Here is a 22,138-nt window from a genome sequence, read left to right as displayed (position 1 = left end):
ACTGGGTCTCACTGACTGGTCAGTACTTATTGCCTGTCCCTAGTCACCTTTCAGAAAGTTGTGGTGAGCTGCCTTCTTGAAGCACTGCAGTCCATGCACTGTAGGTAGACCAACAATGCTATCAGGGAGGGAATTCCAGCATTTTGATCCAGCAACAGTAAAGGAACAGTGATATATCTCTAATTCAGGATGGTGAGTAGCTTAGAGGGGAACTTGCAGGTAGTGGTGTTCCCTTGTATCTGCTGCTCTTGTCCTTCTAGATGGTACTGGTTGTAGGTTTGGAAGGTGCTGTCTAAGGATATGGGCAAATTTCTGCAGCACAACTTGTAGATCATACATACTGATGCTACTGACCATTGCTGGTGAAGAAAATGGACGCTTGAGGATGTGGTGTCAATTCAGTGGACTGCCTTGCCTGAATGGTGGCAAACTTGTTGATGTTGCTTCTTCCCTAGCCTCTGACTTATTCACGAAGCCACTGTATTTATATGGCGAGTCCATTTTAGTTTCAGATCAATGATTGTTAACAGTATGGGACTCAGTTATGGTAATGTCAATGCATGTTATGGGGTGATGGTTAGTTTATTTTTATTGGACATGGCCATTACCTGGCATTTATGTGACATGAATGTTACTTGCCACTTGTCAGCCCAAACCGGAATATTATCCTAGCCTTGCTGCATTTGGATATAGACTTCAGTATTGAGTGAATTGTGAATGGGACTGAACGCTGTTTGATCATTGGCGAACATCCCCATTTCTGACCTCATGATTGTGGGAAGAAGCAACCGAAGACAACATCCTGAGGAACGTCTGCAGAGACGTCCTGGAGTTGAGATGACTGACATCCAAAAATCACAACCATCTTCCTATGTGCTAGGTATGACTCCAGCAAGTGGAAAGTTTACCCAGATTCCCATTGATTCCAGTTTTGCAAAGGTTCCTAGAAGCCACATATTGTTGAATGAGGTCTTGTTGTCAAGGGCTGTCACTCTCACCTCACCTCTGGAATTGAGCTCTTTTGTCCAGCTGTAATATGGTCAGGAACTGTGAGGCACTGGTGGAACTCAAACTGTATATCAGCGAACAGGCTGTTGCTGAGCAGGTGCTGCTTGATAGCATTGTTATTGACCTTCCGTCACTTTGCTGATTATCAAGAGTAGTCTGGGGCAGTAATTGGCAAGATTAGATTTTTCCTGCTTTTTTGTGAACAGAATATACCGGAGTCATTTTCCACATTTCTGGGCAGTTGCCAGTGTTGTAGTTGTACCAGAGCAGCTTGTGATATGGCAAGTTCCCTGAGCACAAGTCTTGCCAGAATGTTGTAAGGGCCTATAGTCTTTGCAGTATCCAGCGTCTCTGGCCATTTTTTGATATCACGTGGAGTGAATTAAATTCACTGAAGTCTGGCATCTACGATGCTTGGGACGAGGCCCAAAATGGGTCATCCCCTCGATATTTCCGGACGGAGTGTGTTAAGAATGCTTCAGCCTTATCTGTAGCACTGATGTGCTAAGAATAAAACTGAAGCATTCGTAACAAATGTGCCCCAATACCAGTGATCATGAATCAGAACCCATTTCTAGCAGACCAGTCTTTGAGCTCTGCATTCATCTCACTAAGGCTGATTTTCCAGATGCAAAGGTGAGGACTGCAGATGCTGGAAATCAGAGTCTAGATTAGAATGGCGCTGGAAAAGCACAGCTGGTCAGGCAGCATCCAAGGAGCAAGAAAAAAACCTGACGTTTCAGGCAAAAGCCCTTCATCAGGATTGAGGCAGGGAGCCTCTGGGGTGGAGAGATAAATGGGAGGGGGTGGGGCTGGGGAGAAGGTAGTCAAGAATACAATAGGTGGACGGAGGTGGGGATGAAGGTGATAGCTGGGAAGGAAGATTGGCAGGTAGGACAGGTTATGAGGATGGTGCTGAGCTGGAAGGTTGGAACTGGGGTAAGGTGGGGGGAGGGTGGAGAATGAGGCAACTGGTGAAGTCCACATTGATGCCCTGGGGTTGAAGTGTTCCAAGGTGGAAGATGAGGCATTATTCCGCCAGGCATCGGGTGGCGAGGCAGTGGAGGAGACCCAGGACCTGCGTATCCTTGGCAGAGTGGGAGGGGGAGTTGAAATGTTCGGCCCATGGAGCGGTGGGGTTGATTGGTGCGGGTCTCCTGGAGATGTTCCTTAAAGCGCTCTGCGGGAAGGTGTTCAGTCTCCCCAATGTAGAGGAGACTGCATCGGGAGCAATGGATACAATAAATGACATTGGTGGATGTGCAAGTGAAACTTTGATGGATGTGGAAGGCTCCTTTGGGGCCTTGGATGGAGGTGAGTGGGGAGGTATGGGCGCGGGTTTTGCAATTCCTCCCAGGGTAAGCTGCCAGGAGGGGAGGGTGGGTTGCTGGGGGGCGTGGACCTGACCAGGTAGTCATGGGAGGGAACTGTCTTTGCGGAAAGCGGAAAGGGGTGGGGAGGGAAATATATCCCTGGTGGTGGGGTGTGTTTGGAGGTGGCGGAAATGTCAGCGATTGATGGTAGGGTGGAAGGTGAGGACCAGAGGGGTTCTGTCCTTGTTACGGTTGGAGTTGTGGGGTTTGAGGGCAGAGGTGCGGGGCGTGGATGAAATGCGGAGGACATGGCTTAAATAATAGAGCTTATGACTGTGTGGCTCTTCTTCTGAATTTCGTACCTAGCTCCTCACAGTCACTGTGTAGTACCTCCTTTTTCCTGTCTATGCCATTGGTACCAACATGGATCAAGCGAATTGCGTCCTTGCTCTCACTACAAGTTCCACTCCAGCCCTGAACAGAGAGAGAGAGTCATAGAGCCCTACAGCATAGAAACAGGCCCTATGGCCCACCATGCCGAAGTTGAATGACAAACATCAAACTACACTAGTCCCATTTTCCAGACACAAACCCTGGCAACAGTCAGGCAACAATCTTGACACATGCTCTTTATTCTGCTTTAACTTTAACGCTGTTTCTCGCCACAGAGGCTGCCTAACTTTCTGAAAAACTCCACCATTTTGTTTTTATTATAGATATGGTCATTCTTAATTCTTCCAATACTAATGATTGTATTAAAAAAGAGCAGTTTTCATGGATAATCACTGTTCTAATCCCTTTAATGACACCACCAATGGTGTCAATCCCTTGCACTGTACTGTCCCCTACTTCCATAACATCTCCTCTTGCTCCGCTGTCTTGAATGATTTCCTGTACCATTGTCAACTCGCTCATTCACCATGTAGCCCTTGCTTTCATCTCAACAAGTTAAAAGAATCTCAAATTTGTTGGTCAGCTGCAAAGATTGAAATTCCTGTTTCTTTACCTGTCTCACTTGCAGTCATACTCTTTCCCTGAAAACTGACCAAACTACAGATGTGATTACCTCCTGATACAGAGAAGCCAGGTAATGCTCTCCCTCCTTAAATGTGTTGCAGTGTCTGTAGTTCAACCTCCAGCCCATAAACGGAGTCAAAAGATGCTTGAATTCGATTGCTGCTGCAGATGTGTTTGCTTTGGACCAAACAATGCCCAGGAACTCCCATATACTGCAGCTGTCATAGAATCATACAGCATGGAAAGAGACCCTTCGGTCCAACTAGTCCATGCCGATCATGTTCCCAAACTACTGGCCCCACCTGCCTGTGTTTGGTCCACATCCCTCCAAATCCTTCCTATTCATAAACTTATCCAAATGTCTTTTAAATGCTGTAATTGCACATGATTCTAAAAATTGTCCCTCATGTCCTTTTTAAATCTTGTCCTCTCACCTTAAAAATATGTCCCCTGATTTTGAACTGCCCCACTCTAGGAAAAAGACCCTTGCTATTCACCTTGTCTATGCTCTTCACGATTCTATAAACCTCTATACGGTCACCCTGCAACCTCTTATGCTTTAGTTAAAGTCCCAGCCTATCCTTATAACGCAAACTCTCTATTTCCAGCACCATACTGGTGAATCTTTTCTGAACACTCTCCACTTTAATAATACATAACAGGGCAACGAGAACTGCGCACTGTAATCTAGAAGAGGCTTCAGCAACGTCCTGTACAACCTCAATATGACGTCCCAACTCCTGTCAGTAATTGGCTTTCCTTCAAGAACAGAGAAGAACAAAGAATAATACAACACGGAAACAGGCTCTTCAGTCCTCCAAGCTTGAGCCAACATATTTTGCCCTTCCATGCAAAAACTGTCTTCACTTACAGGATTCTTTATTCTCTTCCTACTTACATATTCATCCAGGAGTTTCCTGAATGTTATTATTGTGTGTGCTTCCACCACATCCTCCGGCAACACGTTCCAGGCACTCACCACCCTCTGTGTGAAAAACATCCCCTTGCACATCTCTTTTAAAATTCCCTTCCCCCTTGCACCTTGAACCTGTGTGCCCTAGTAATGACCCCTCCACCCTAGGAAAAAACTTCATACTTCCCACTCTATCCATGCTATTCACAATCTTATAAATTTATATCAGGTCACCACCTTATCCTCCTGCATTCCAGTGAAAACAAACCCAGTCTATAACTAAATTATCCCGAACGAGGCAACATCCTGGTAAACATTTTCTGTACCCTCTCCAAAGCATACACATCCTTCTGTCATATATCAGTTGCCCTTCCATCCTTAATATGCGCTCAGAAATAACTTATGAAACTTTAGTTGTGTTTTCATATTTCAATTTTTGACAATTATATACTCACCTAATAACCAGCTTCCTCCTCTACAGTAAAGTAAGAACCAATTCCTGAGGCTGAAGGAAAGAGTTTACGAAAAACAAAAAGAACATCACTTTTCTTCCTCCCCTTCATTCACTTAACTCTAGCACTCTGCCACAAGTTGCATTCAAATCATATGGTAATTTTAAATCTTCTTGCTTACCCAGTGTTTCTGTATTTTGGGAAGGCTTTATTTTGTTATTAGAAACAAACGTGCAGTCGTGACTCTCAATGATACATTCATCTTCTGCTTCTGGAAAAGAAGGAGTCATTATCACACTTAAGTAGAAGGCAGGGAAACAGGACTCCAATTAGCAACTCCAGCTCAAGTTCTTTATTGGCACAGATACAATGGGCTAAATAACCTTCTGGGCTGTAAATTCTGCAGTTCCTTAAGATCCCTGTATAATAAATAGATTAGAACTGAAAATGTGTTGCTGGAGAAGCGCAGCAGGTCAGGCAGCATCCCAGGAGCAGGAGAATCGACGTTTTGGGCATGAGCCCTTCTTCAGGAATGAGGAAAGTGTGTCAAGCAGGCTAAGATAAAAGGTAGAGAGGAGGGACTTGGGGGAGGGGCGTTGGAAGTGCGATAGGTTGAAGGAGGTTAAGGTGAGGGTGATAAGGTGAGGGTGATAGGCCAGAGAGGGGGTGGGTGCGGAGAGGTTAGGAAGGTGGTGCTAAGTTCGAGGGTTGGGACTGAGACAAGGTGGGGGGGGGGGGGTGGATGGAATGAGGAAACTGGAGAAATTGGAGTTCATTCCTTGTGGTTGGAGGGTTCCTAGGTGGAAGATGAGGCGCTCTTCCTCCAGCCGTCTTGTTGCTATGGTCTGGCGATGGAGGAGTCCAAGAACCTGCATGTCCTTGGTGGAGTGGGAGGGGAGTTGAAGTGTTGAGCCACAGGGTGGTTGGGTTGGTTGGTCCGGGTGTCCCAGAGGTGTTCTCTGAAACGTTCCGCAAGTAGGCAGCCTGTCTCTCCAATATAGAGGAGGCCACATCAGGTGCAGTGGATGCAATAAATGATGTGTGTGGAGGAGACAGGGTCAATGGAGGTTTTCAACAGAGAGTTAGATTATTATTTGAAAATAAAATGAAAAAAGCTACAGGCAAAAAGAATTGGAGTATCACCAGCTGAATTGCTCCTTCAGCATGCCAGTTCAGATGAGCTAAATGACTCTGTTCAAAAGAGCCATTTCTGATGTCAATGTAAATCAGCAAAGTGGTGTAACATTATCATTAATCTTTAATTATGTTCCCTAACAAAGTCTGTGAACTTTATTTATGGATTTGGACTTTGAATGTCAAAGAGTCATTAATGGCACTGAAGGAATCGATTGAGCCTTTCAAGTCCATGAAAGCACACTGACTGTCCAGTCAGTCTCACTGCCTGCTTCATTCCTGTGTCCTGACAGTTTATTTCTTTCGACTGCCCATTCGATTTCCTTTTAAAATACAGCTGATTGTTTCTGCATCCACCATCACAGACAACACGTTCCAGGTCATTACCACTCACTGTGCAGAAAGATTCTGCCTCACTTCCCTCTTGTATCTCTTGACCAAAATCTTAAATCTGTGTCCCTGAATCCCTATACAATCATATAATGAGAAGAGATTTTTCTTGCCTACCTTATCTAAAGAAGTCAATCTTGTACACTTCTCTCAAATTTCCTGTCAATCTCCTTTGCTCCAAGGACAGCAACCGCAACCTTTCCAATCTAAACTTAAAACTGCAATACCCAAAACCTGAATCCATTCTAGCAAATCTTCTCTGAAATGAGTTAAGGACGTTACATCTTTCCTAAACTGTTGTGATCAGAACAAGATGCAATATACCACGTGGGACTTGACCAAAGTTTTAAGGGTTTAGCATAATTTCCTTGCTTGTTTTTATACTCAATACCTTTGCTTATGAATTCAATATCTGATATGCTTTGCTAACAACTCTCACCTTCAAAGATTGATGCACATTCACCAGGTTGCTTTGATCAGCACATTTTTTAAAATGTGCCAGTCTACATTGCCTCTTCTCATCCTTTCTGCAAAAATGCACTTCTTCATATTTTTCTGTATTTCATTCCTTAACTTCTTTGCTGTACCATTCAAAATTTTAAGAAAATTCAACAGGTAGAGCCGGGCACATTCACATCCTCTTTCAAAGCAAACCTAGATTTATCTCCTTCCACAGGTAATGCTTATATCACCCCTGTACATGTAAATATCACCAAGGTCCAGAAAACCTGATTGAGTACCCCACCTCGAATGACCAATTCCATTGAACTCAGGGACTGCTAAAAGGTTTGCTGAGTTCCTGTCTATCCTGGTTTCAAGAGTTATGTTGTCCTCTTCCCTGTAGAACTTATAGCCGGGTGACAGAATCAAAGAGTTAATATTGAATATTAGTTAAAAATGAGTTAACCTACTTGGAATTGTAGAATCTTACAGCACTGGAGGTTAATTCTGAATGATCAACAAGGGATAGGCAAAAAATGCTAGCCTAGCCAGTGACATCTGCATCCTATAAACAAATAACTTTTTGTAAAAAAATAGCAAATTGATTTACAAGAACAGATTTTATCAGGTAAATAAAAAGTTTTCATTTTTCTGTGGTTGCAGATATTAATGGAGAGATTATATGAAATTTACTTCTATGTAAGTGTTTGTCATTACACATACAGCAACAGTGGTGGAACCAACAGCTTCCCAAGAAACACTTAAGAAGTTGAGGAAGAAACTTCAGAATAATTGTTAAAATAGAGGAATAGAATCAAGCGGATTGCTCTTTCAAGGAAGCGGCATAGTAATGATGAGGGAAAATTTCCTCCTATGACTTGAAGATTTTGATATGAATGTTGTACAGGTCCAGCACGTAAAGGATACTGAAATCTCTTGACTTGCATTACCTGCTAGGTCTCTGAGCTGGTCTAATGTTGGTATAATTGGTGGATTTCTTTTCTGCAGCAGGAACAGAACCATCATGGTCAAAGAGAAGTTAGTGATCCAGCAACCAGGAACACTGCTGGTAATCCCTTGAACACGGGCCCAACACCGAACACCAAACACGAGAGCCCGTACGCGAGGATCAATATTAGAATAAATATAAAGGAGTTCTGTGCTTCGCATAGCTATTCTGTAGTAAAATGAACAGATTGAATTAATTTTTAACAAAGGCATATGCTCCTCTGACCGCAGATTATGCCAATTAGAACCAGAAAATAAAATTAAAGTAAATTTTACAATTCTCTACGTAATTATACTGACATTAATGTAAAACCATATGGAATTAAGCAATGTTTCACAGGACATACAGCATGGAATACACAATTTGATTTTGGTACACCTTACCTATTATTGGCAGTGAGGTCACACTGAAATCCTGATGGTTGATGGGAAAACCGTACCAATGGGCAACGAGCATTGAGTATCTTCTGTATTCCTACACATCCTGGGGCAAACTGATCAATGCATTCGCCTATCACTGAAAGGGTATTTTGTGTTGCCACCCGTTCTGATGCCACTCTTTTTGTTTGATATTCCATGGAGAAGACACTTCTTTTCTAAAAGCAAACAAAGCTAGTGAGTAAACAATATCACTGATACTGACAACTTGAAGGTTCATGCTGGTGTGTAACCATTCCAGCATACAATGAAACAATTTCCTGTACAAAGATAAAGAGAAAGAGGTAGTCATGGACCTGGAAGCCTAAAATTCAAAAGCACTTTGCAAACAATAAACAATAATTTCTAAATTACAGAAGGGGACCTTAGAAAAATGATAAACTCTCATCTTAACACAATAACACATTACAATCTTTCCTTTATAAAATAGCTGACTGCTTCATTTAATGTAGGTCAAAAGTCACCCAATACTAGGTCATAATCCAATAGGTTTACTTGAAATCACAAGCCTTTGGAGCGCTGCCCCTTCGTCAGGTGAAGTGAAGAGAGCATCCAGGCACAGACTTTATAATGAAAGAGATCAAAAGACCATACAAATGGTGAGAGTGGAGAGTGGACAAGCCAAATAATAGGTCTCTGCACATGATCAGGAGTGTCAGGGGGTGTGAGTAAAGGGCCAACAGCTGAATAACAAGTGAAGGGATGACCTGTAACCCGATTAATTGAGGCAGAGAGGTAAGTACAAAAAAATTTAAAATAAGGTGGTGCTGGAGACAAACCAAACGAATGAAGTAACGCACTAGCTATAAAAGAGTTGCATGCTGAGGGACTAACCAAAGTAACAAGTAATCCTAAACTATGCAAACCAATGAAGATAGAGAGATCATAACAAGTAACAAAATACATGTGACCTCAGCACATCATTTGTATGATCTTTTGATCTCTCCGATTATAAAGTCTGAGCCTGGGTGCTCTCTCCATTTCATCTGATAAAGAGGCCATGCTCCGAAAGCTCGTTATTTCAAATAAACTTGTTGGACTATGGTTTGGCGTTCTGTGACTTTTGTCCTTGTCCACCCTCGCCCAACATTGGCACCTCCACATCATTTAATGTAAGCAATGCTACAGGAATTCTGCGATCTTTTCTAAGCAGATTTTACAATACAGACAATAGTGAAAAAAAGCAGTCCTAAATGAAGCTAGTGAAAACTAAAAGGATTTCCATTGTGTCATACAATACAACTTTGTACATTTCACCTGAAATATAAAATGAAAAACATTCGTTTCAGGTGCTAATGAATCAATTCGGTACTTCCAGCAATTTTTCCATTTAATGTCATCAAAATCTCTTTTGAAGACTGCTTTTCAATAAAACCCACGATACTGAAAGATGGACAGCACGGATGTTAACGCTTAAGCTGAATGATGAATTTCTTCAAAATTAACCATAAAAAGCCACAAGCCATATTTAATGAACTGTCACCTGCCTCACTAAACTTGGTTAATGAGAATAGGACAAAGTCTTTCTGAACTGCTTATGAAGGCTGACCTACTAAGTTTACTTTGAAATAAAACCACAATGTGAGATAATAAAACCTGTAACTTTAGTAAAGGAGGTAACAAGTCATACATTTTAAGTCACACACTCTAATCTTCATGGCAGTTCACCAATGGCTTAGTAAACTACATTGTCTCGGAGTGACCAAAGGGGATTGATGAATTCTGCGCGGTGCTAAAAACAGATTTGATATGATGAGTTACTGACTGAGCATAAGTTAATATCCCCCTTAATGTTCAGCAAGAGAGATATCCCAAATTTACACATGGTCTACAAAAACGATCCTTAACAGAAAGAAAATAGAGTCATAGAGCAGCAGAGACAGCACGAAAACAGACCCTTCAGTCCAACTCGTCCATGCTGTCCAGATATCCAAACCTAATTTAGTCCCATTTGCCATCACTTGGCCCATACCCCTCTAAACTGTTCCTATTCATATACCCAACCAGATGTCTTTTAAATGTTGTAATTGTACCAGCCTCCACCACTTTGTTTGATAACAGTTGCTAACTACTCATAGGACAACAACAGGTTGCCAGGATTTGAATTTAATTAAAGAAAACATTTGTGCTAAATAATTAAATGCAAGAGTCCTGAGAAACTCACCTAGATGTGGACATCTCCAGGGTTATAGGTTACAATCCTCATAGTTGTCGACTGTTTGTTTTTAAATTTGGTGCATCTATATAAAGTAATCCTATTTTCAATCTAGTCTTCTGGTGCAAATTGACATTCCATGTTAGTCAATTATTTGGAGTTTTCCTATCATATTTCAGTCTCCAATTTTTCCAAGATTTAGTTTTTTTAAAAGTGCTCTAATTTTGTTTCAAGCAATGTACCAAAAAGGTCAACAATTAGCTGCTTGAAAAGTTAGACGTTTAATTTCCAATATCTTAGCCCCAAGGTGAATGAATGACCATTGTTATTTCAGGAGAAACTGAGGACCGCAGATGCTGGAGATCAGAGTCAAAAACTGTGGTGCTGTGCTTTTGCAGCGCCACACTTTTTGACTATTAGTTATTTCAGTCCTAACTTCAGATTTAACCACTTTTGTACTCTAAAGTTTAGCCATTATAATCTTCATTGAAAATTTAGTGTATTTTCTTCTGAATAAAAATGCATCAAGTGAAAACAAAAAATATATTTTGCAATATTCCTTTGACATATTCTTACTTTCAGTATTCTTTCATGTGATGTGGGTGTTGCTGACTGGATAGCATTTATTGTCAATCCCTAATTGCCCTCGAGATCACGCTGGTGAAGTGTTGGTTTGAACTTCTGCAGCCTATTTGGTGTAGGAAACCCTGCAGTGGCTCAGCTGGCTGTACAATTAGCAGAACCGCTCAGATATAACAAAATAGCAAAGTCAACATGGGATTTTAAGTATAAAATTACTTTTTCAAATAACTCTAAAAAGGATTTTAGTACTCCAGAATTTAATTTATATTTATCCATTTTTAATGCAAAAACCAACTGCATGGATTAAATTCTGTGAAGACAAGTATTTTCAAAAGTGTTAAATTGTGCTTCAAATTTTTAATCAAGTACATTGCCTTGAAACCATTTTTTAAAATCTCAAATGATGCCAAAAATAACATGCAGCAAAACTGAGAATTACAAAAAAAGGCTGAACAGGGCTGTGAGATTTCACAGCATGGCATATTAAGTTATGTAACATTTATGTAACAGGCGACTAACTGTGTGGAGTTTGCACGTTCTCCCTGTGTCTGCGTGGGTTTCCTTCGGGTGCTCCGGTTTCCTCCCACAGTCCAAAGATGTGCAGGTCAGGTAAATTGGCCATGCTAAATTGCCCGTAGTGTTAGGTAAGGGGTAAATGTAGGGGTATGGGTGGGTTGCGCTTCGGCGGGGCGGTGTGGACTTGTTGGGCCGAAGGGCCTGTTTCCACACTGTAAAGTAATCTAATCTAATCTAATTTGGCAAAATATCAGACAGACTAAACTCACATTATACAGGAATATGTAGCTTCATAACATTAACACTGGATTTTAACTAGACTTCAGAGCTTATTAACCCTCAATACAACAATAATTATTCATGTTAAACATAGCAATAACTTGTTCTTGCCAATGACTCAAATCCCATAGGGATTATCCTAAAATATTTACCAAATTTGCACAAATGCTGCTTAAACATGTATTGCCTTTATTGTAGGAGCATCCTGAACCTATTAGACAGCCACTTTGGGAGACATAATCTTAACTCTATCACCAGTAGTCAGACTTTAAAAGTCTGTGTAGCATGTAACAGTAGCCAAACTTCTCTGAACATACTTTGAGATGGATGGTTGCCTGTACATTTCTAAATGTTGCAACAAGAGCAGGCTATAAATTGGGAATTCTGCAAAGAGTACCTCAGCTCCCTTTTCTCCAAAGACTAGTCATCATCTACAATATATTTACCTATATAATTCAAATACAAAACATCTAACAAAAGGCCCAAAAGGGAACTCCCTGAGGTGAAAAGTGGAAAAAAGTTCTTATGAGTCATTGTTGACTACTTGTCAGAACGGATTTCTGAGCGTGAGTCTCACTGCATTAACTTGTTCCCATATCTGCATAGATGAGTAGTTAGAAGTTTACATGCCAATTGAAACAACTGTGATAAACTTTGCTATGACTAGGTTTCCTAGAAAAATGAGATTTTTGGATCGGTCACTGAAAGTTTCAGAACGAAGCTGGACTGAAGAAGTGAAAACGTGTGGGAAGTATTTATTGAAACGGCTGAAAACTTGTTCACCAAGAGAACTTTTTTCTTTTACAATTATATTTTTACAAGAAGAAAACCAAAAAATTGCTGGAAATACTCATCTCTCTCCTTTGGCAAAAAACGATTTGATGAGTTACTGTTTCAGGTCAGCCATCTTAAACTGCTTCATCAATGACCTCCTCTCTATTATAATGTTAGAAGTGTGAATGTTAGCCAAGGATTGCACAATATTCAACACTATTCATGATTCTCCAATACTGAAGCAGTCCATGTTCAAATGCAACAAGATCTGGACAATATCCAAGGTAAGTTGACAAGTAACATTCGTACCACACAAATGCCAGGCAATGACCATCTCCAGTAAGTGATAATCTAACCAACATCCCTTGTCATCCAGTGGGTCCAGTATCACTGAATCCCCCACCATCAACACCCGGGGGTTACCACTGAACAGAAACTCAAATGGACTCTCCACATAAACACAGTGGCTACAAGAGCAGATCAGAGGCTAGGGATACTGCAGCGAGTAACTCACCTCCTGACTCCCCAAACCCTGACCTCAAGGCATATGTCAGTGGTGTGATGGAATATTCCCCACTTGCTTGGATGGGTGCAGCTCCAACAACACTCAAGATGCTCAATAACTTCCAGAGCAAAGTAGCCTGCTTGACTGGCACCACATTCACAAGCACTCACTCCCTCCATCACTGATGCTCAGTAGCAGCAGTGTGTACTACCTATAAGATGTACTGCAGAAATTCAAACATCCTTAACACCTTCCAAACCCACAATCACTTCCATCCAGAAGGAGAAAGCTGGCAGATACATGGGAATCTGTACATACATCTGTATGTTCTCCTCCAAGCCACACTATCTTAACTTGGAAACATATTGCCGTTGCTGGGTCAAAATCTTGGAATTCCCTCCCATTAGGCATTCTGGGTCAACATACAGCACATGGAATGCAGCAGTTCAAGATGGTAACTCAACACTACCTTTTGAAAGCAACTAGGGACAGGCAATAAATACTGACCCAGCCAGCCACAAATAAATAATAAAGAAAAGTGACCTCCCAAATATTACATTACACCTTAATATCTATAAAACACACTAACTTGAACTATGCACTTCGTTTTTGAAAAAAATCTTCAATTAATTTAGAAACCATAGTACAGTACATGATGATATATTCTTATAGGCCTTATCTTCTCAATACCTTACCTTCTGGATTGCTGTATCATTGGCATCTTTCCTCTTTTAGGAGGAGGAAGATAAGTCAAAGTCAAAGAAGTTACATTGGTAATTGAAAATGTGCTTTATTTTGTGGGACTGAGGCTGCTGATTTTGTTGATAAAGGTTGGGTAGGACTGCACAGGCTAAATATCATTAACTGAAAACAGCTGAGGGCAGAGTAGCACTCACAAAAAGGCAGGGAAGTTTCAAGTTTGGACTTAAACTCTCACCTTACAATACGGAATCCACTCCTATTACAGTTATGAGTGAGAGATCATTACATCTTTTACTGTAGCTCAATTCCTGGAAAACATTTGACATAAAAAGTTATTGTGCAAAGTAGGACCTCATAGTATGGGGGTAACATACTAGAATTAAGGTCCATCTGAGGTCTGGCCATTAACCTTTTACCAATTACATCAATAACTTTGATGAAGGGTTGAAGTTATGGTAGCTATATTCGTAAAATACACAAAGATAGGTATGCTGCGAAGATGATATAACAAGGTTGCTGACAGAGAGACAGGTTAATGGAATGGGCAAAAATCTGGCAGGTGGAATATAATGTGGGAAAATGTAAAGTTGTCTGATTTGGTAGGAAGAATGAAAAAAAGCATTATTTAAATAGAGAATAACTGGAATTCTGAAGGCAGAAGGAATTACGAATTCTGGCGCATGAGTCACAAAAGAGGAGGATGCAGACACAGCGTGTAATTAGGAATGCTAAAGTGATGCTTGTCTTTATTAGGAGAAGAATTAAACAAAGAAATGAATGTTTATACTTCAGTTTTACACGTATTATTAAGTCTATGTCTCAATATTATGTACAGTTTTAGTCTCCTTATTTAAGGAAGAATGCACACATGTTGCCGTTTGTTCAGAACAGGTGTTCCAGATTGATGAGCAGATTGTCTTATGAGATAAGGGTTCAGAAGAGCAGCCGGTGATTTGTTTGAAGTTCATAAAATCTTGAATAGTCCTAACAAGATGGATAGAGAAAGGATATTTACTCTTTTGGGTGAGTCTAGAATTAAGGGATACAATTTTAAAATTAGGGGTCACCCTAGTAGTATTCAGATGAAATGAATTATTTTATTTCAAAGGATTCTGAAACTTAGGAACTTTCTGCCTCAGAAGGTGCAGAGGCAGTGTAATTGAACATTTTAAAGATAGAGGTACATCGATTCTCGTTAGGCAAGGGAATCAAAGGTTGTTGAAGATAGACTAGATGTTGAATTCAAACCATAATCAGATTAACAACAACTGTATTGAATGACAAAGCAGGCTCAAGGGCTGAACGGAGGAGAAAGTGAGGACTGCAGATGCTGGAAATCAGAGCTGAAAATGTGTTGCTGGAAAAGCGCAGCAGGTCAGGCAGCATCCAAGGAACAGGAGAATCGATGTTTCAGGCATAAGCCCTTCTTCAGGAATTGAACGGCCTAATCCTAATTTATGTGCTTGTATGTTCTACAGTGTTTAATACAGTGCTGTATTTGACATGTCCAGTAACACCAAATCCTGTTCCCAAATGGCTCAGAAAAATCATTTGTTCAACTTGTTTCCAAAACCTGAACAGAAGTTTTGTCTGATTATTCTTTATCAACATGACTTAATTATGAAGTACACAACTTACACAGAACGATCAATGACTATTGTTGCAGTCTCTGCATACACGGTTTAGCATTTACTTTAAGTGACCCAGTACCAATGTTCCTTCACTAAACTTTTCCCACAAAATGGACAAAATTCCATTCTTTTCCTCTTAGTTCTTTCATTGGATATGGACATCACTAGCCTGGATAATATTTGTTGCCATCCTTAATTGCCCCAAATTAGTACCTTGCTAGGCCATTTCAGAGGCAGAACTAACGATTCAAATCCAATTACTCTTCCTCAGACTCAAAACATTGACTCTACTTCTCTCTTTACCTCTGTTGCCAGACCTGTTGAGTTCACACTTCACTGCTATCCAAATGAATTGGACTCCTGATCCATTCTGGTCAACTTTCTTAGCTCAACTCTACCAAACATACTGCAAAGTTGTGGGTGTTGATTATTATATCTACTTCTAATAATACTGCTATTGATGAGCAAACCCTTGTCCAGGTTATGCTGGAGAAATGAATGCAACTTGATGCCAAAACGTAAATTAAACGTTATAGAAACTCTTACTAATGGCAAACCGTCAAAGGAAACATTGGCCGAGATGTTCCAGTTGATAGCAGTAAAAATCAAGGACAAAAGATAAAAAAAAGATGGCCAATCTCAAATTAACAGGATATCATAAATGATAAAAATTGATAAATGAGACATTGTAACTCTGGAGTAAATTTTGCCTACAATATGCAATTCAGTTCACCATTTAATGACACTTGGCATCATAAGAAACAGTGAAAAAGAGGTTTCAAACAGCTACAATGATCTAAACACATTCCCTCTAGTCCCTTATTCATCCGTGGGATGTGTCAACTTTCACAGGTATGAGGTCAGCTTTTCTGTGCAAACTTCTCTCAAATCCTTTATCACTTGACCATTTGTTTGAAATTCTCTCTTAGGTGAATCACAACTTCCTTAATATCAATATTAGAAGAATAAAGCAATTGGCTTGCACAATGAATGACTTATTTGACACTGATCTTCTTTGGCCATTGTTGCAAACTGAACAAGAGCTTTTGAAACCTTGTGGTCTTGTTCTACCCAAAGAGCAGCATTAAAGCATCATAATGAAGGTGTTTAAATTCATCCCTCGACACTGCCCACTTAATCCATCTCAGTTCCTTAAGTCACATTCACATACCTTGAAGTAACAAAAACATGACTGCCCATAATACTCAAGTGCTAAGTTACCACCTTACATCCCTCCAGAAAGACCAACTTCTTAAAGCTCTGCTGCATGTATCTTGTTCTGCAGGCCTTCAATGCCATTCTTAATTAGATCTATTGACTTCCTGTCACACAACATACTCAATTTACAACCCTCACCATTTTCATCTCTCTACAGGCTGACATCTTGTTTCTGCAATCTCCTTTGGCCACGTTTCACTTGTCAAATTGTTCCATTATTCACATTCCCTTCCCTGCTGCTCTATCATTGGCTGCAGAGCCTTGAACTGATGAAACACGAGAGGCCTGAACAATGTATAGATGCGGTTAGACTTGCTGAGTATTTCTAGCATTTGTTAATTCTATTCTTTAGCATCGACTGTCCTACTTTACAGAACTTCCTCCTTTAGTGCCATAAACCTCTATAATAACCCAACTATTCCAATCTTTTAATTACACCTCCCTCCAATTTCTCCCTTCCCATTTATGTATTCTTGGAGCTTTAACATTTTTGACAAAATTAATTCAAATGCTTTGTTTTATTTGAATACCAAAAGTAGAACTTGTATTTATGTAACATTTTTAAATCCTTGGCATAGATTCCCCATAGCAGACAAATTGCATTTGAAATATAATCACACGTTAAACAGCAAATACAGAAACCAATGTCTGCACTGCGAAGTCTCAAAAGCAGCAATGAGTTGAATTGTTATTCTTTAATGTTACTGATTAAGAGCAGGGCTGTTGACAGGGTCACTTGACACATCTCTGCTCTTTTCTGAACAGTATTACAGATCGTTTACACCAACTCAAACAGGCAGAGAAGGCCTTGATTTAGCATATTTCACCTGGAACGCAGTATTTCTGACAATGACGCACTCCCTCAGATCAACATTGCAGTGTTAGCTGAAATTGCTTTCAATTTTAGGAAGAGAGTTTGAACCATGGTCTGTTGAACTAGTTGCTCCACCAGAGTCAGATTTGCATGCCTAACTTCGCAGTGAACTGGACAAGAAATTGATGGATACAACAGTAAGTTAGGACTCGCAGGTACTTAACGCCTTCCACTGGTCCATTTTAGCAATCTAACCATACTTACATTAAGTAGCATGGATTAATTATCAGAGACATTATCATTTAGAAAATACTGAAAACCTTAGCTACAGATGCAAATTGCTATGATTCTAAAATAGTCTAGAAAAGCAGGGAAAACAATTATATTTCATATTGGTCTTCATTATTTTGAGTATATTTTAATGCTCACTCTGCATTACTAGAAAGACTACAAACATTCTAAACACACACTAATCATGACTAGCAACTAGTAATGCTAGTAAACAAAGGCTAACTATCAACTTCTGATCACCAATTTTGCAAAATCCAGTTGCGCATTTTGCATACCTCGTTACCTTTACTTGCAAGTGATAAATCATAAATTTCCCAACTCTACATTAACCAAAGACCTTTTAAAAAAAACAATATTCTATGCAGTAAATAACAAGCAAAGCATCTCGGGGAGGCAAAACATTAAACCTTTTTAATCTCTCAAACATTGTGCATCATTTTCTTCACGAGAGTGTCACGTACAATTGATGTAATGTCGTTTAACACGATTTCTATCACTGTTTCTTTGCTTATAATACCAATTTGAAAATGCTTTAAGACAGCACCACTCTCTTCACAGTAATTCTTCATATTCAAAGCCCTGTTAAAATATTCTTTTTATTTTCCCACCAAAAAAGAACTTAACATGCCTTTGAATGACTTGCCCTAACAGCTGTGAATTTTTTTATAAGTTCAATAACATTTAGTTTGTTTAAAAGGAGGTGGCAACACGGGAATATCTTTTTGATGCAAATACCAATTTCTATGTGCTCTACCTCATCAACTATAAAAAAGAACACTGCCTCACTGCTTCACAGAAGAATCGTTAGCAAAGGTCTTTTGTAGGGCTCAGAGCACAAGCATTTTATTCAGCCAGTTCAACACAAGGCATGGGCCAATGATGTTGGGCTGAAAGATCTGCATTGAGCTTCGTGATGATTGCGATCACGTAGTCCAGGCTGATACTCCAGTGCAACACTGAAGAGTTGCTCTACTGTTCGAGACACTGTTGTTCAGAAGAGACCTTAAAGAAAGATTCAGTCTCTGCCTGAAGTTTTCATGACACAATTACAAGAAACCAGAATGTTTTCCTGATATCCTGAACAAAAGTATTTCTTTGACCAAAATCATCTTTGAAAAGAGAGTTAAGCCTGAGCAGCAAGCATAAAGGAGTAATGTACATCGCTAGATAGGTAGTGAGAGGGGTAGCTTCTTTTAAAAAAAAACTTAATTTTAGCTGCACACATAACCAGCTTTCTGCTGGAAGACTTTGCATTTCTCTCAAAAGATCAGAGGCCTGAAAAGTAAACTCTGCTCCTCTTTCCACAGATGCTGCCAGATCTATAGAAAAGAATCATAAAAGGATTATAGCTCAGGTAAATCATGCGTCAGCTTTCTGCAAGGACAACTTAGCTGGCCCCACTCCCTAACCTTTCCACGTAGCCTTGGAAGTATTCTTTATTTATATGCTTAGCTTATAACCTTTTGAAAGTCACAACTGAATCTGCCTCCACCAGATTCTCAAGCAATACACTGTAGACTCTTATCACTTGCAACACAAAATATTTATTTATATCAATGTTGATTCTTTTACCAATCATCTTACACCTTTGTCCGTACACTTCTCATTATCCCTTGGTACGTACTCTGTCAATACCCCATATTATTGTGAGTGCTTCATTTAGAGTTCTTCTGAGATATTCCCAGCACACAATGTTAATTACCTTGCACTTCAAGATGTTGGAAGTCATGACAGAGCATAAACATCCTAAGATACATTGCAGTGGTGGATACAGAGAGCCTTGTAACTTGATACTAGTATGAGAGATGGTAGCTGAAGTGGTGTGGGAGAATAGAAAGGGCGCAGAGAGACGTATAGAGGCAGAGATGCTCTTGAGAATTAAACAATAGTTGCTCTCCCCACACGCCTACAGTGTTGCAGAACCAAAATAGACAATGAAAATTATTGTAATTTTGAAGTCAAATGATTTCCATCATCATCCCCAAAGACACTTGCAGCTCATTGTTTGTTCCTGTATTTCTCAAGGTAATGGACCGCTTAAGAAGCCTTCCATAGTTCCCTTTCTCTACTTGTTTCTCACACCAACAATACCAGATACCTGCCTACTCCTTACTTGTTCTTGCCTCAATTTCTTCTTTTTAAATTTTCTGACATTTTACCTCCTGTGAGACTGTCATCTCAAAATAACTACTTCCAAATTTGTCACTATTCCAATTTCTCCTTAAGCTATCATCACCTAAACCACCCATCATTTCTCCTGTAAAGGTCACTAACTTTACTCCTTGCTAATTTTTTTACGAAACCTCTGGTCCCTATTCTGACATTACCCAACCCCACAAGTGACCATTACTGTCAAGCTACAGGGCTGAAACCTCACAGTAATGCATGCAAAGTACCGATAGTGTACATTTCCCTTTTTAGTTACTACATATTACTTACAATTACAAAACAGAAATTTCATTTTCCTTACTGATGAAATAGGATTACCTTAGGGTTACTTTTTCCACTCATACTATCCAGATCCAAAAACATGTCTAAGTCACAGCCCATCTTCCCAAAATTATTTACAGATGATCCAAATGGTTTAACTGAGCATTCAGGAAAGTAAGCAGCCGCAATGTCCTTCACGAGGGAGCACACAAGGAATCGAAGACGTGTATTCTCTTCTGTAAGCTGGTATTCTTTGCAGATTGTGTATAATTGCTCATCTATCTAAGAAAGAAAAAGTAAAGAAGCAAACATTAAATTAACTACCCTCAGAAAATAGACCAAAGTTGCAAACTTTGATGGATTTATAAAATAGTTTTTTTCTGCTGTAACCTGACAAGTAAATCTGGTATTATTTCTCAATCATTTCTGAATTGAAATAAAACTGATTACTTTCTCAGCCAAGCTATTGTAATTACATGATTAAGATGTAATAAATAAAATTACACAACAATCTAAGTCATTTATTAGTGAAAGGAACTTCTAACAAAAGATACTTTCATAATTTAATGAAAGAAATATATTACCAGGCATTCATACTGCTGATGTTCGGCCTACTGATAATACAATCAGTTTTGTTTCTTTTCACTTCCCTTCCCTTATTTGTACTCCTAAGTTTACAGATCTGCATTTCACAGACATATGCATGAAATGATTTGTCTTGTTAGCATGCAAACAACACTTTTCACTGTACCTCGGTACATGTGACAATAATAAATCAAATCAAATCTGCTGCAGAGTTCCAAGAACTTAGGTTGCCTCTTGTACTTCACCCAAGTGATCATGTTATAGTAGGTCTATGCTATACTTTGGCTTAATCTTAAGACGCGTTTTTACCAAGTCATGGGATGTGGAGGTCGCTGATTGGGCCCGCATTTATTGCTTATTCCTAGTTGCCCTTGAGAAGATCGTGCTGAGCTCCATTCTTGAACCACTGCAAGAAATCAGTTAGGTTTTCTACTCCTGACTGCTGGAATTGCCATTGGGTAAATAACCTCTGCAGGATAAAATTGGATTTGGCTATGATTTTGGTGATACTGAATCGTCAACGAACATTAAGTATTGAGACCTGTATATGACATGGCCACGAAGATCGGGAAGCATCACAGATTCTTGGAATTCTGGAGCAGTTGTGTCACCTCAGGAGAAAAATAAATGTTGTAAGGAGAAACAAAGACTATCATATTATGAGTAGGCCTACTAACAACAGTGCACCTGTTTGGTATTATGTTTCCTTAGTTATGAAAACATCTTTCATCAGAAGGTCACTGCACAGTGGCACTGTGGTTAGCACTGCTGCCTCACAGCGCCAGAGACCCGGGTTCATTTCCCACCTCAGGTGACTGACTGTGTGGAGTTTGCACATTCTCCCCGTGTCTGCGTAGGTTTCCTCCGGATGCTCCGGTTTCCTCCAAAAATGTGCAGGTTAGGTGAAGTGGCCATTCTAAATTGCCCGTAGTGTTAGGTGAAGGGGTAAATGTAAGGGAATAGGTCTGGGTGGGTTGCGCTTCAGCGGGTCGGTGTGGACTTGTTGGGCCAAAGGGCCTTTTTCCACACTAAATAATCTAAGTAATCAATAACGAATGACTTGGATGTGGTGTAATTTTATTTATTACACCTTAGGCATCTAACCACAATAGTTTGGTCAAAAGTACTGTCCACCATCCAAGTATGGAGGGGAAAAAACTAACTGTACTGCAGGCTGTTTTCTAATTGAGCAGAGTTTTAAAAAATCCTTCACATTCCCATCATTACCAATCAGAGTAATACTGATTTAATAGTGCTTCAAGTACAAAAGATAAATTAACCAAAAAGACATTAGATTAAGACACATAAAGCAGACATTGCTGGAAAATCTGGCAGCATGTGGACAGAAATCAGGAGTTAACATTTTAGGTCCAGTGACCTTTGGTTCTCTCCACAAGCTGGTGGACCTGTTGAAAATTTTCAGCAATTTCTGTTTCTATTTCAGATTTCCAACATCTGCAGTTCTTGTGTGTTTTATTTCTAAATATTACATTAAGATTTACTTAAGAACTAGAAAAAGGACATTTAGGCTTTTGAGCCTGC

The 22,138-nt window shown here is 39.9% G+C and overlaps 1 protein-coding gene across 2 annotated transcripts in view; it reads right to left on the bottom strand.

The window, feature by feature from the left end:
• mtpap (mitochondrial poly(A) polymerase) overlaps positions 1-22,138 on the bottom strand; it is a 43,478-nt gene that overhangs the window by 7,430 nt on the left and 13,910 nt on the right. For both annotated transcript variants that reach the window (XM_072576047.1, XM_072576049.1), the window contains exons 4-7: positions 20,069-20,293; positions 8,061-8,272; positions 7,619-7,845; positions 4,885-4,974 (exon numbers count right to left, since the gene is read on the bottom strand). In XM_072576047.1, the coding sequence (XP_072432148.1) occupies positions 4,885-4,974; positions 7,619-7,845; positions 8,061-8,272; positions 20,069-20,293 (754 nt within the window). The remainder of the gene's footprint in view (positions 1-4,884; positions 4,975-7,618; positions 7,846-8,060; positions 8,273-20,068; positions 20,294-22,138) is intronic.

The sequence above is a fragment of the Chiloscyllium punctatum genome, chromosome 8 (assembly GCF_047496795.1).
Source record: "Chiloscyllium punctatum isolate Juve2018m chromosome 8, sChiPun1.3, whole genome shotgun sequence".
NCBI classification, from domain to species: Eukaryota; Metazoa; Chordata; class Chondrichthyes; order Orectolobiformes; family Hemiscylliidae; genus Chiloscyllium; species Chiloscyllium punctatum.
The sequence above is the reverse complement of the archived record's forward strand: the minus strand, read 5'-3'. Positions and strand labels throughout refer to the sequence as shown.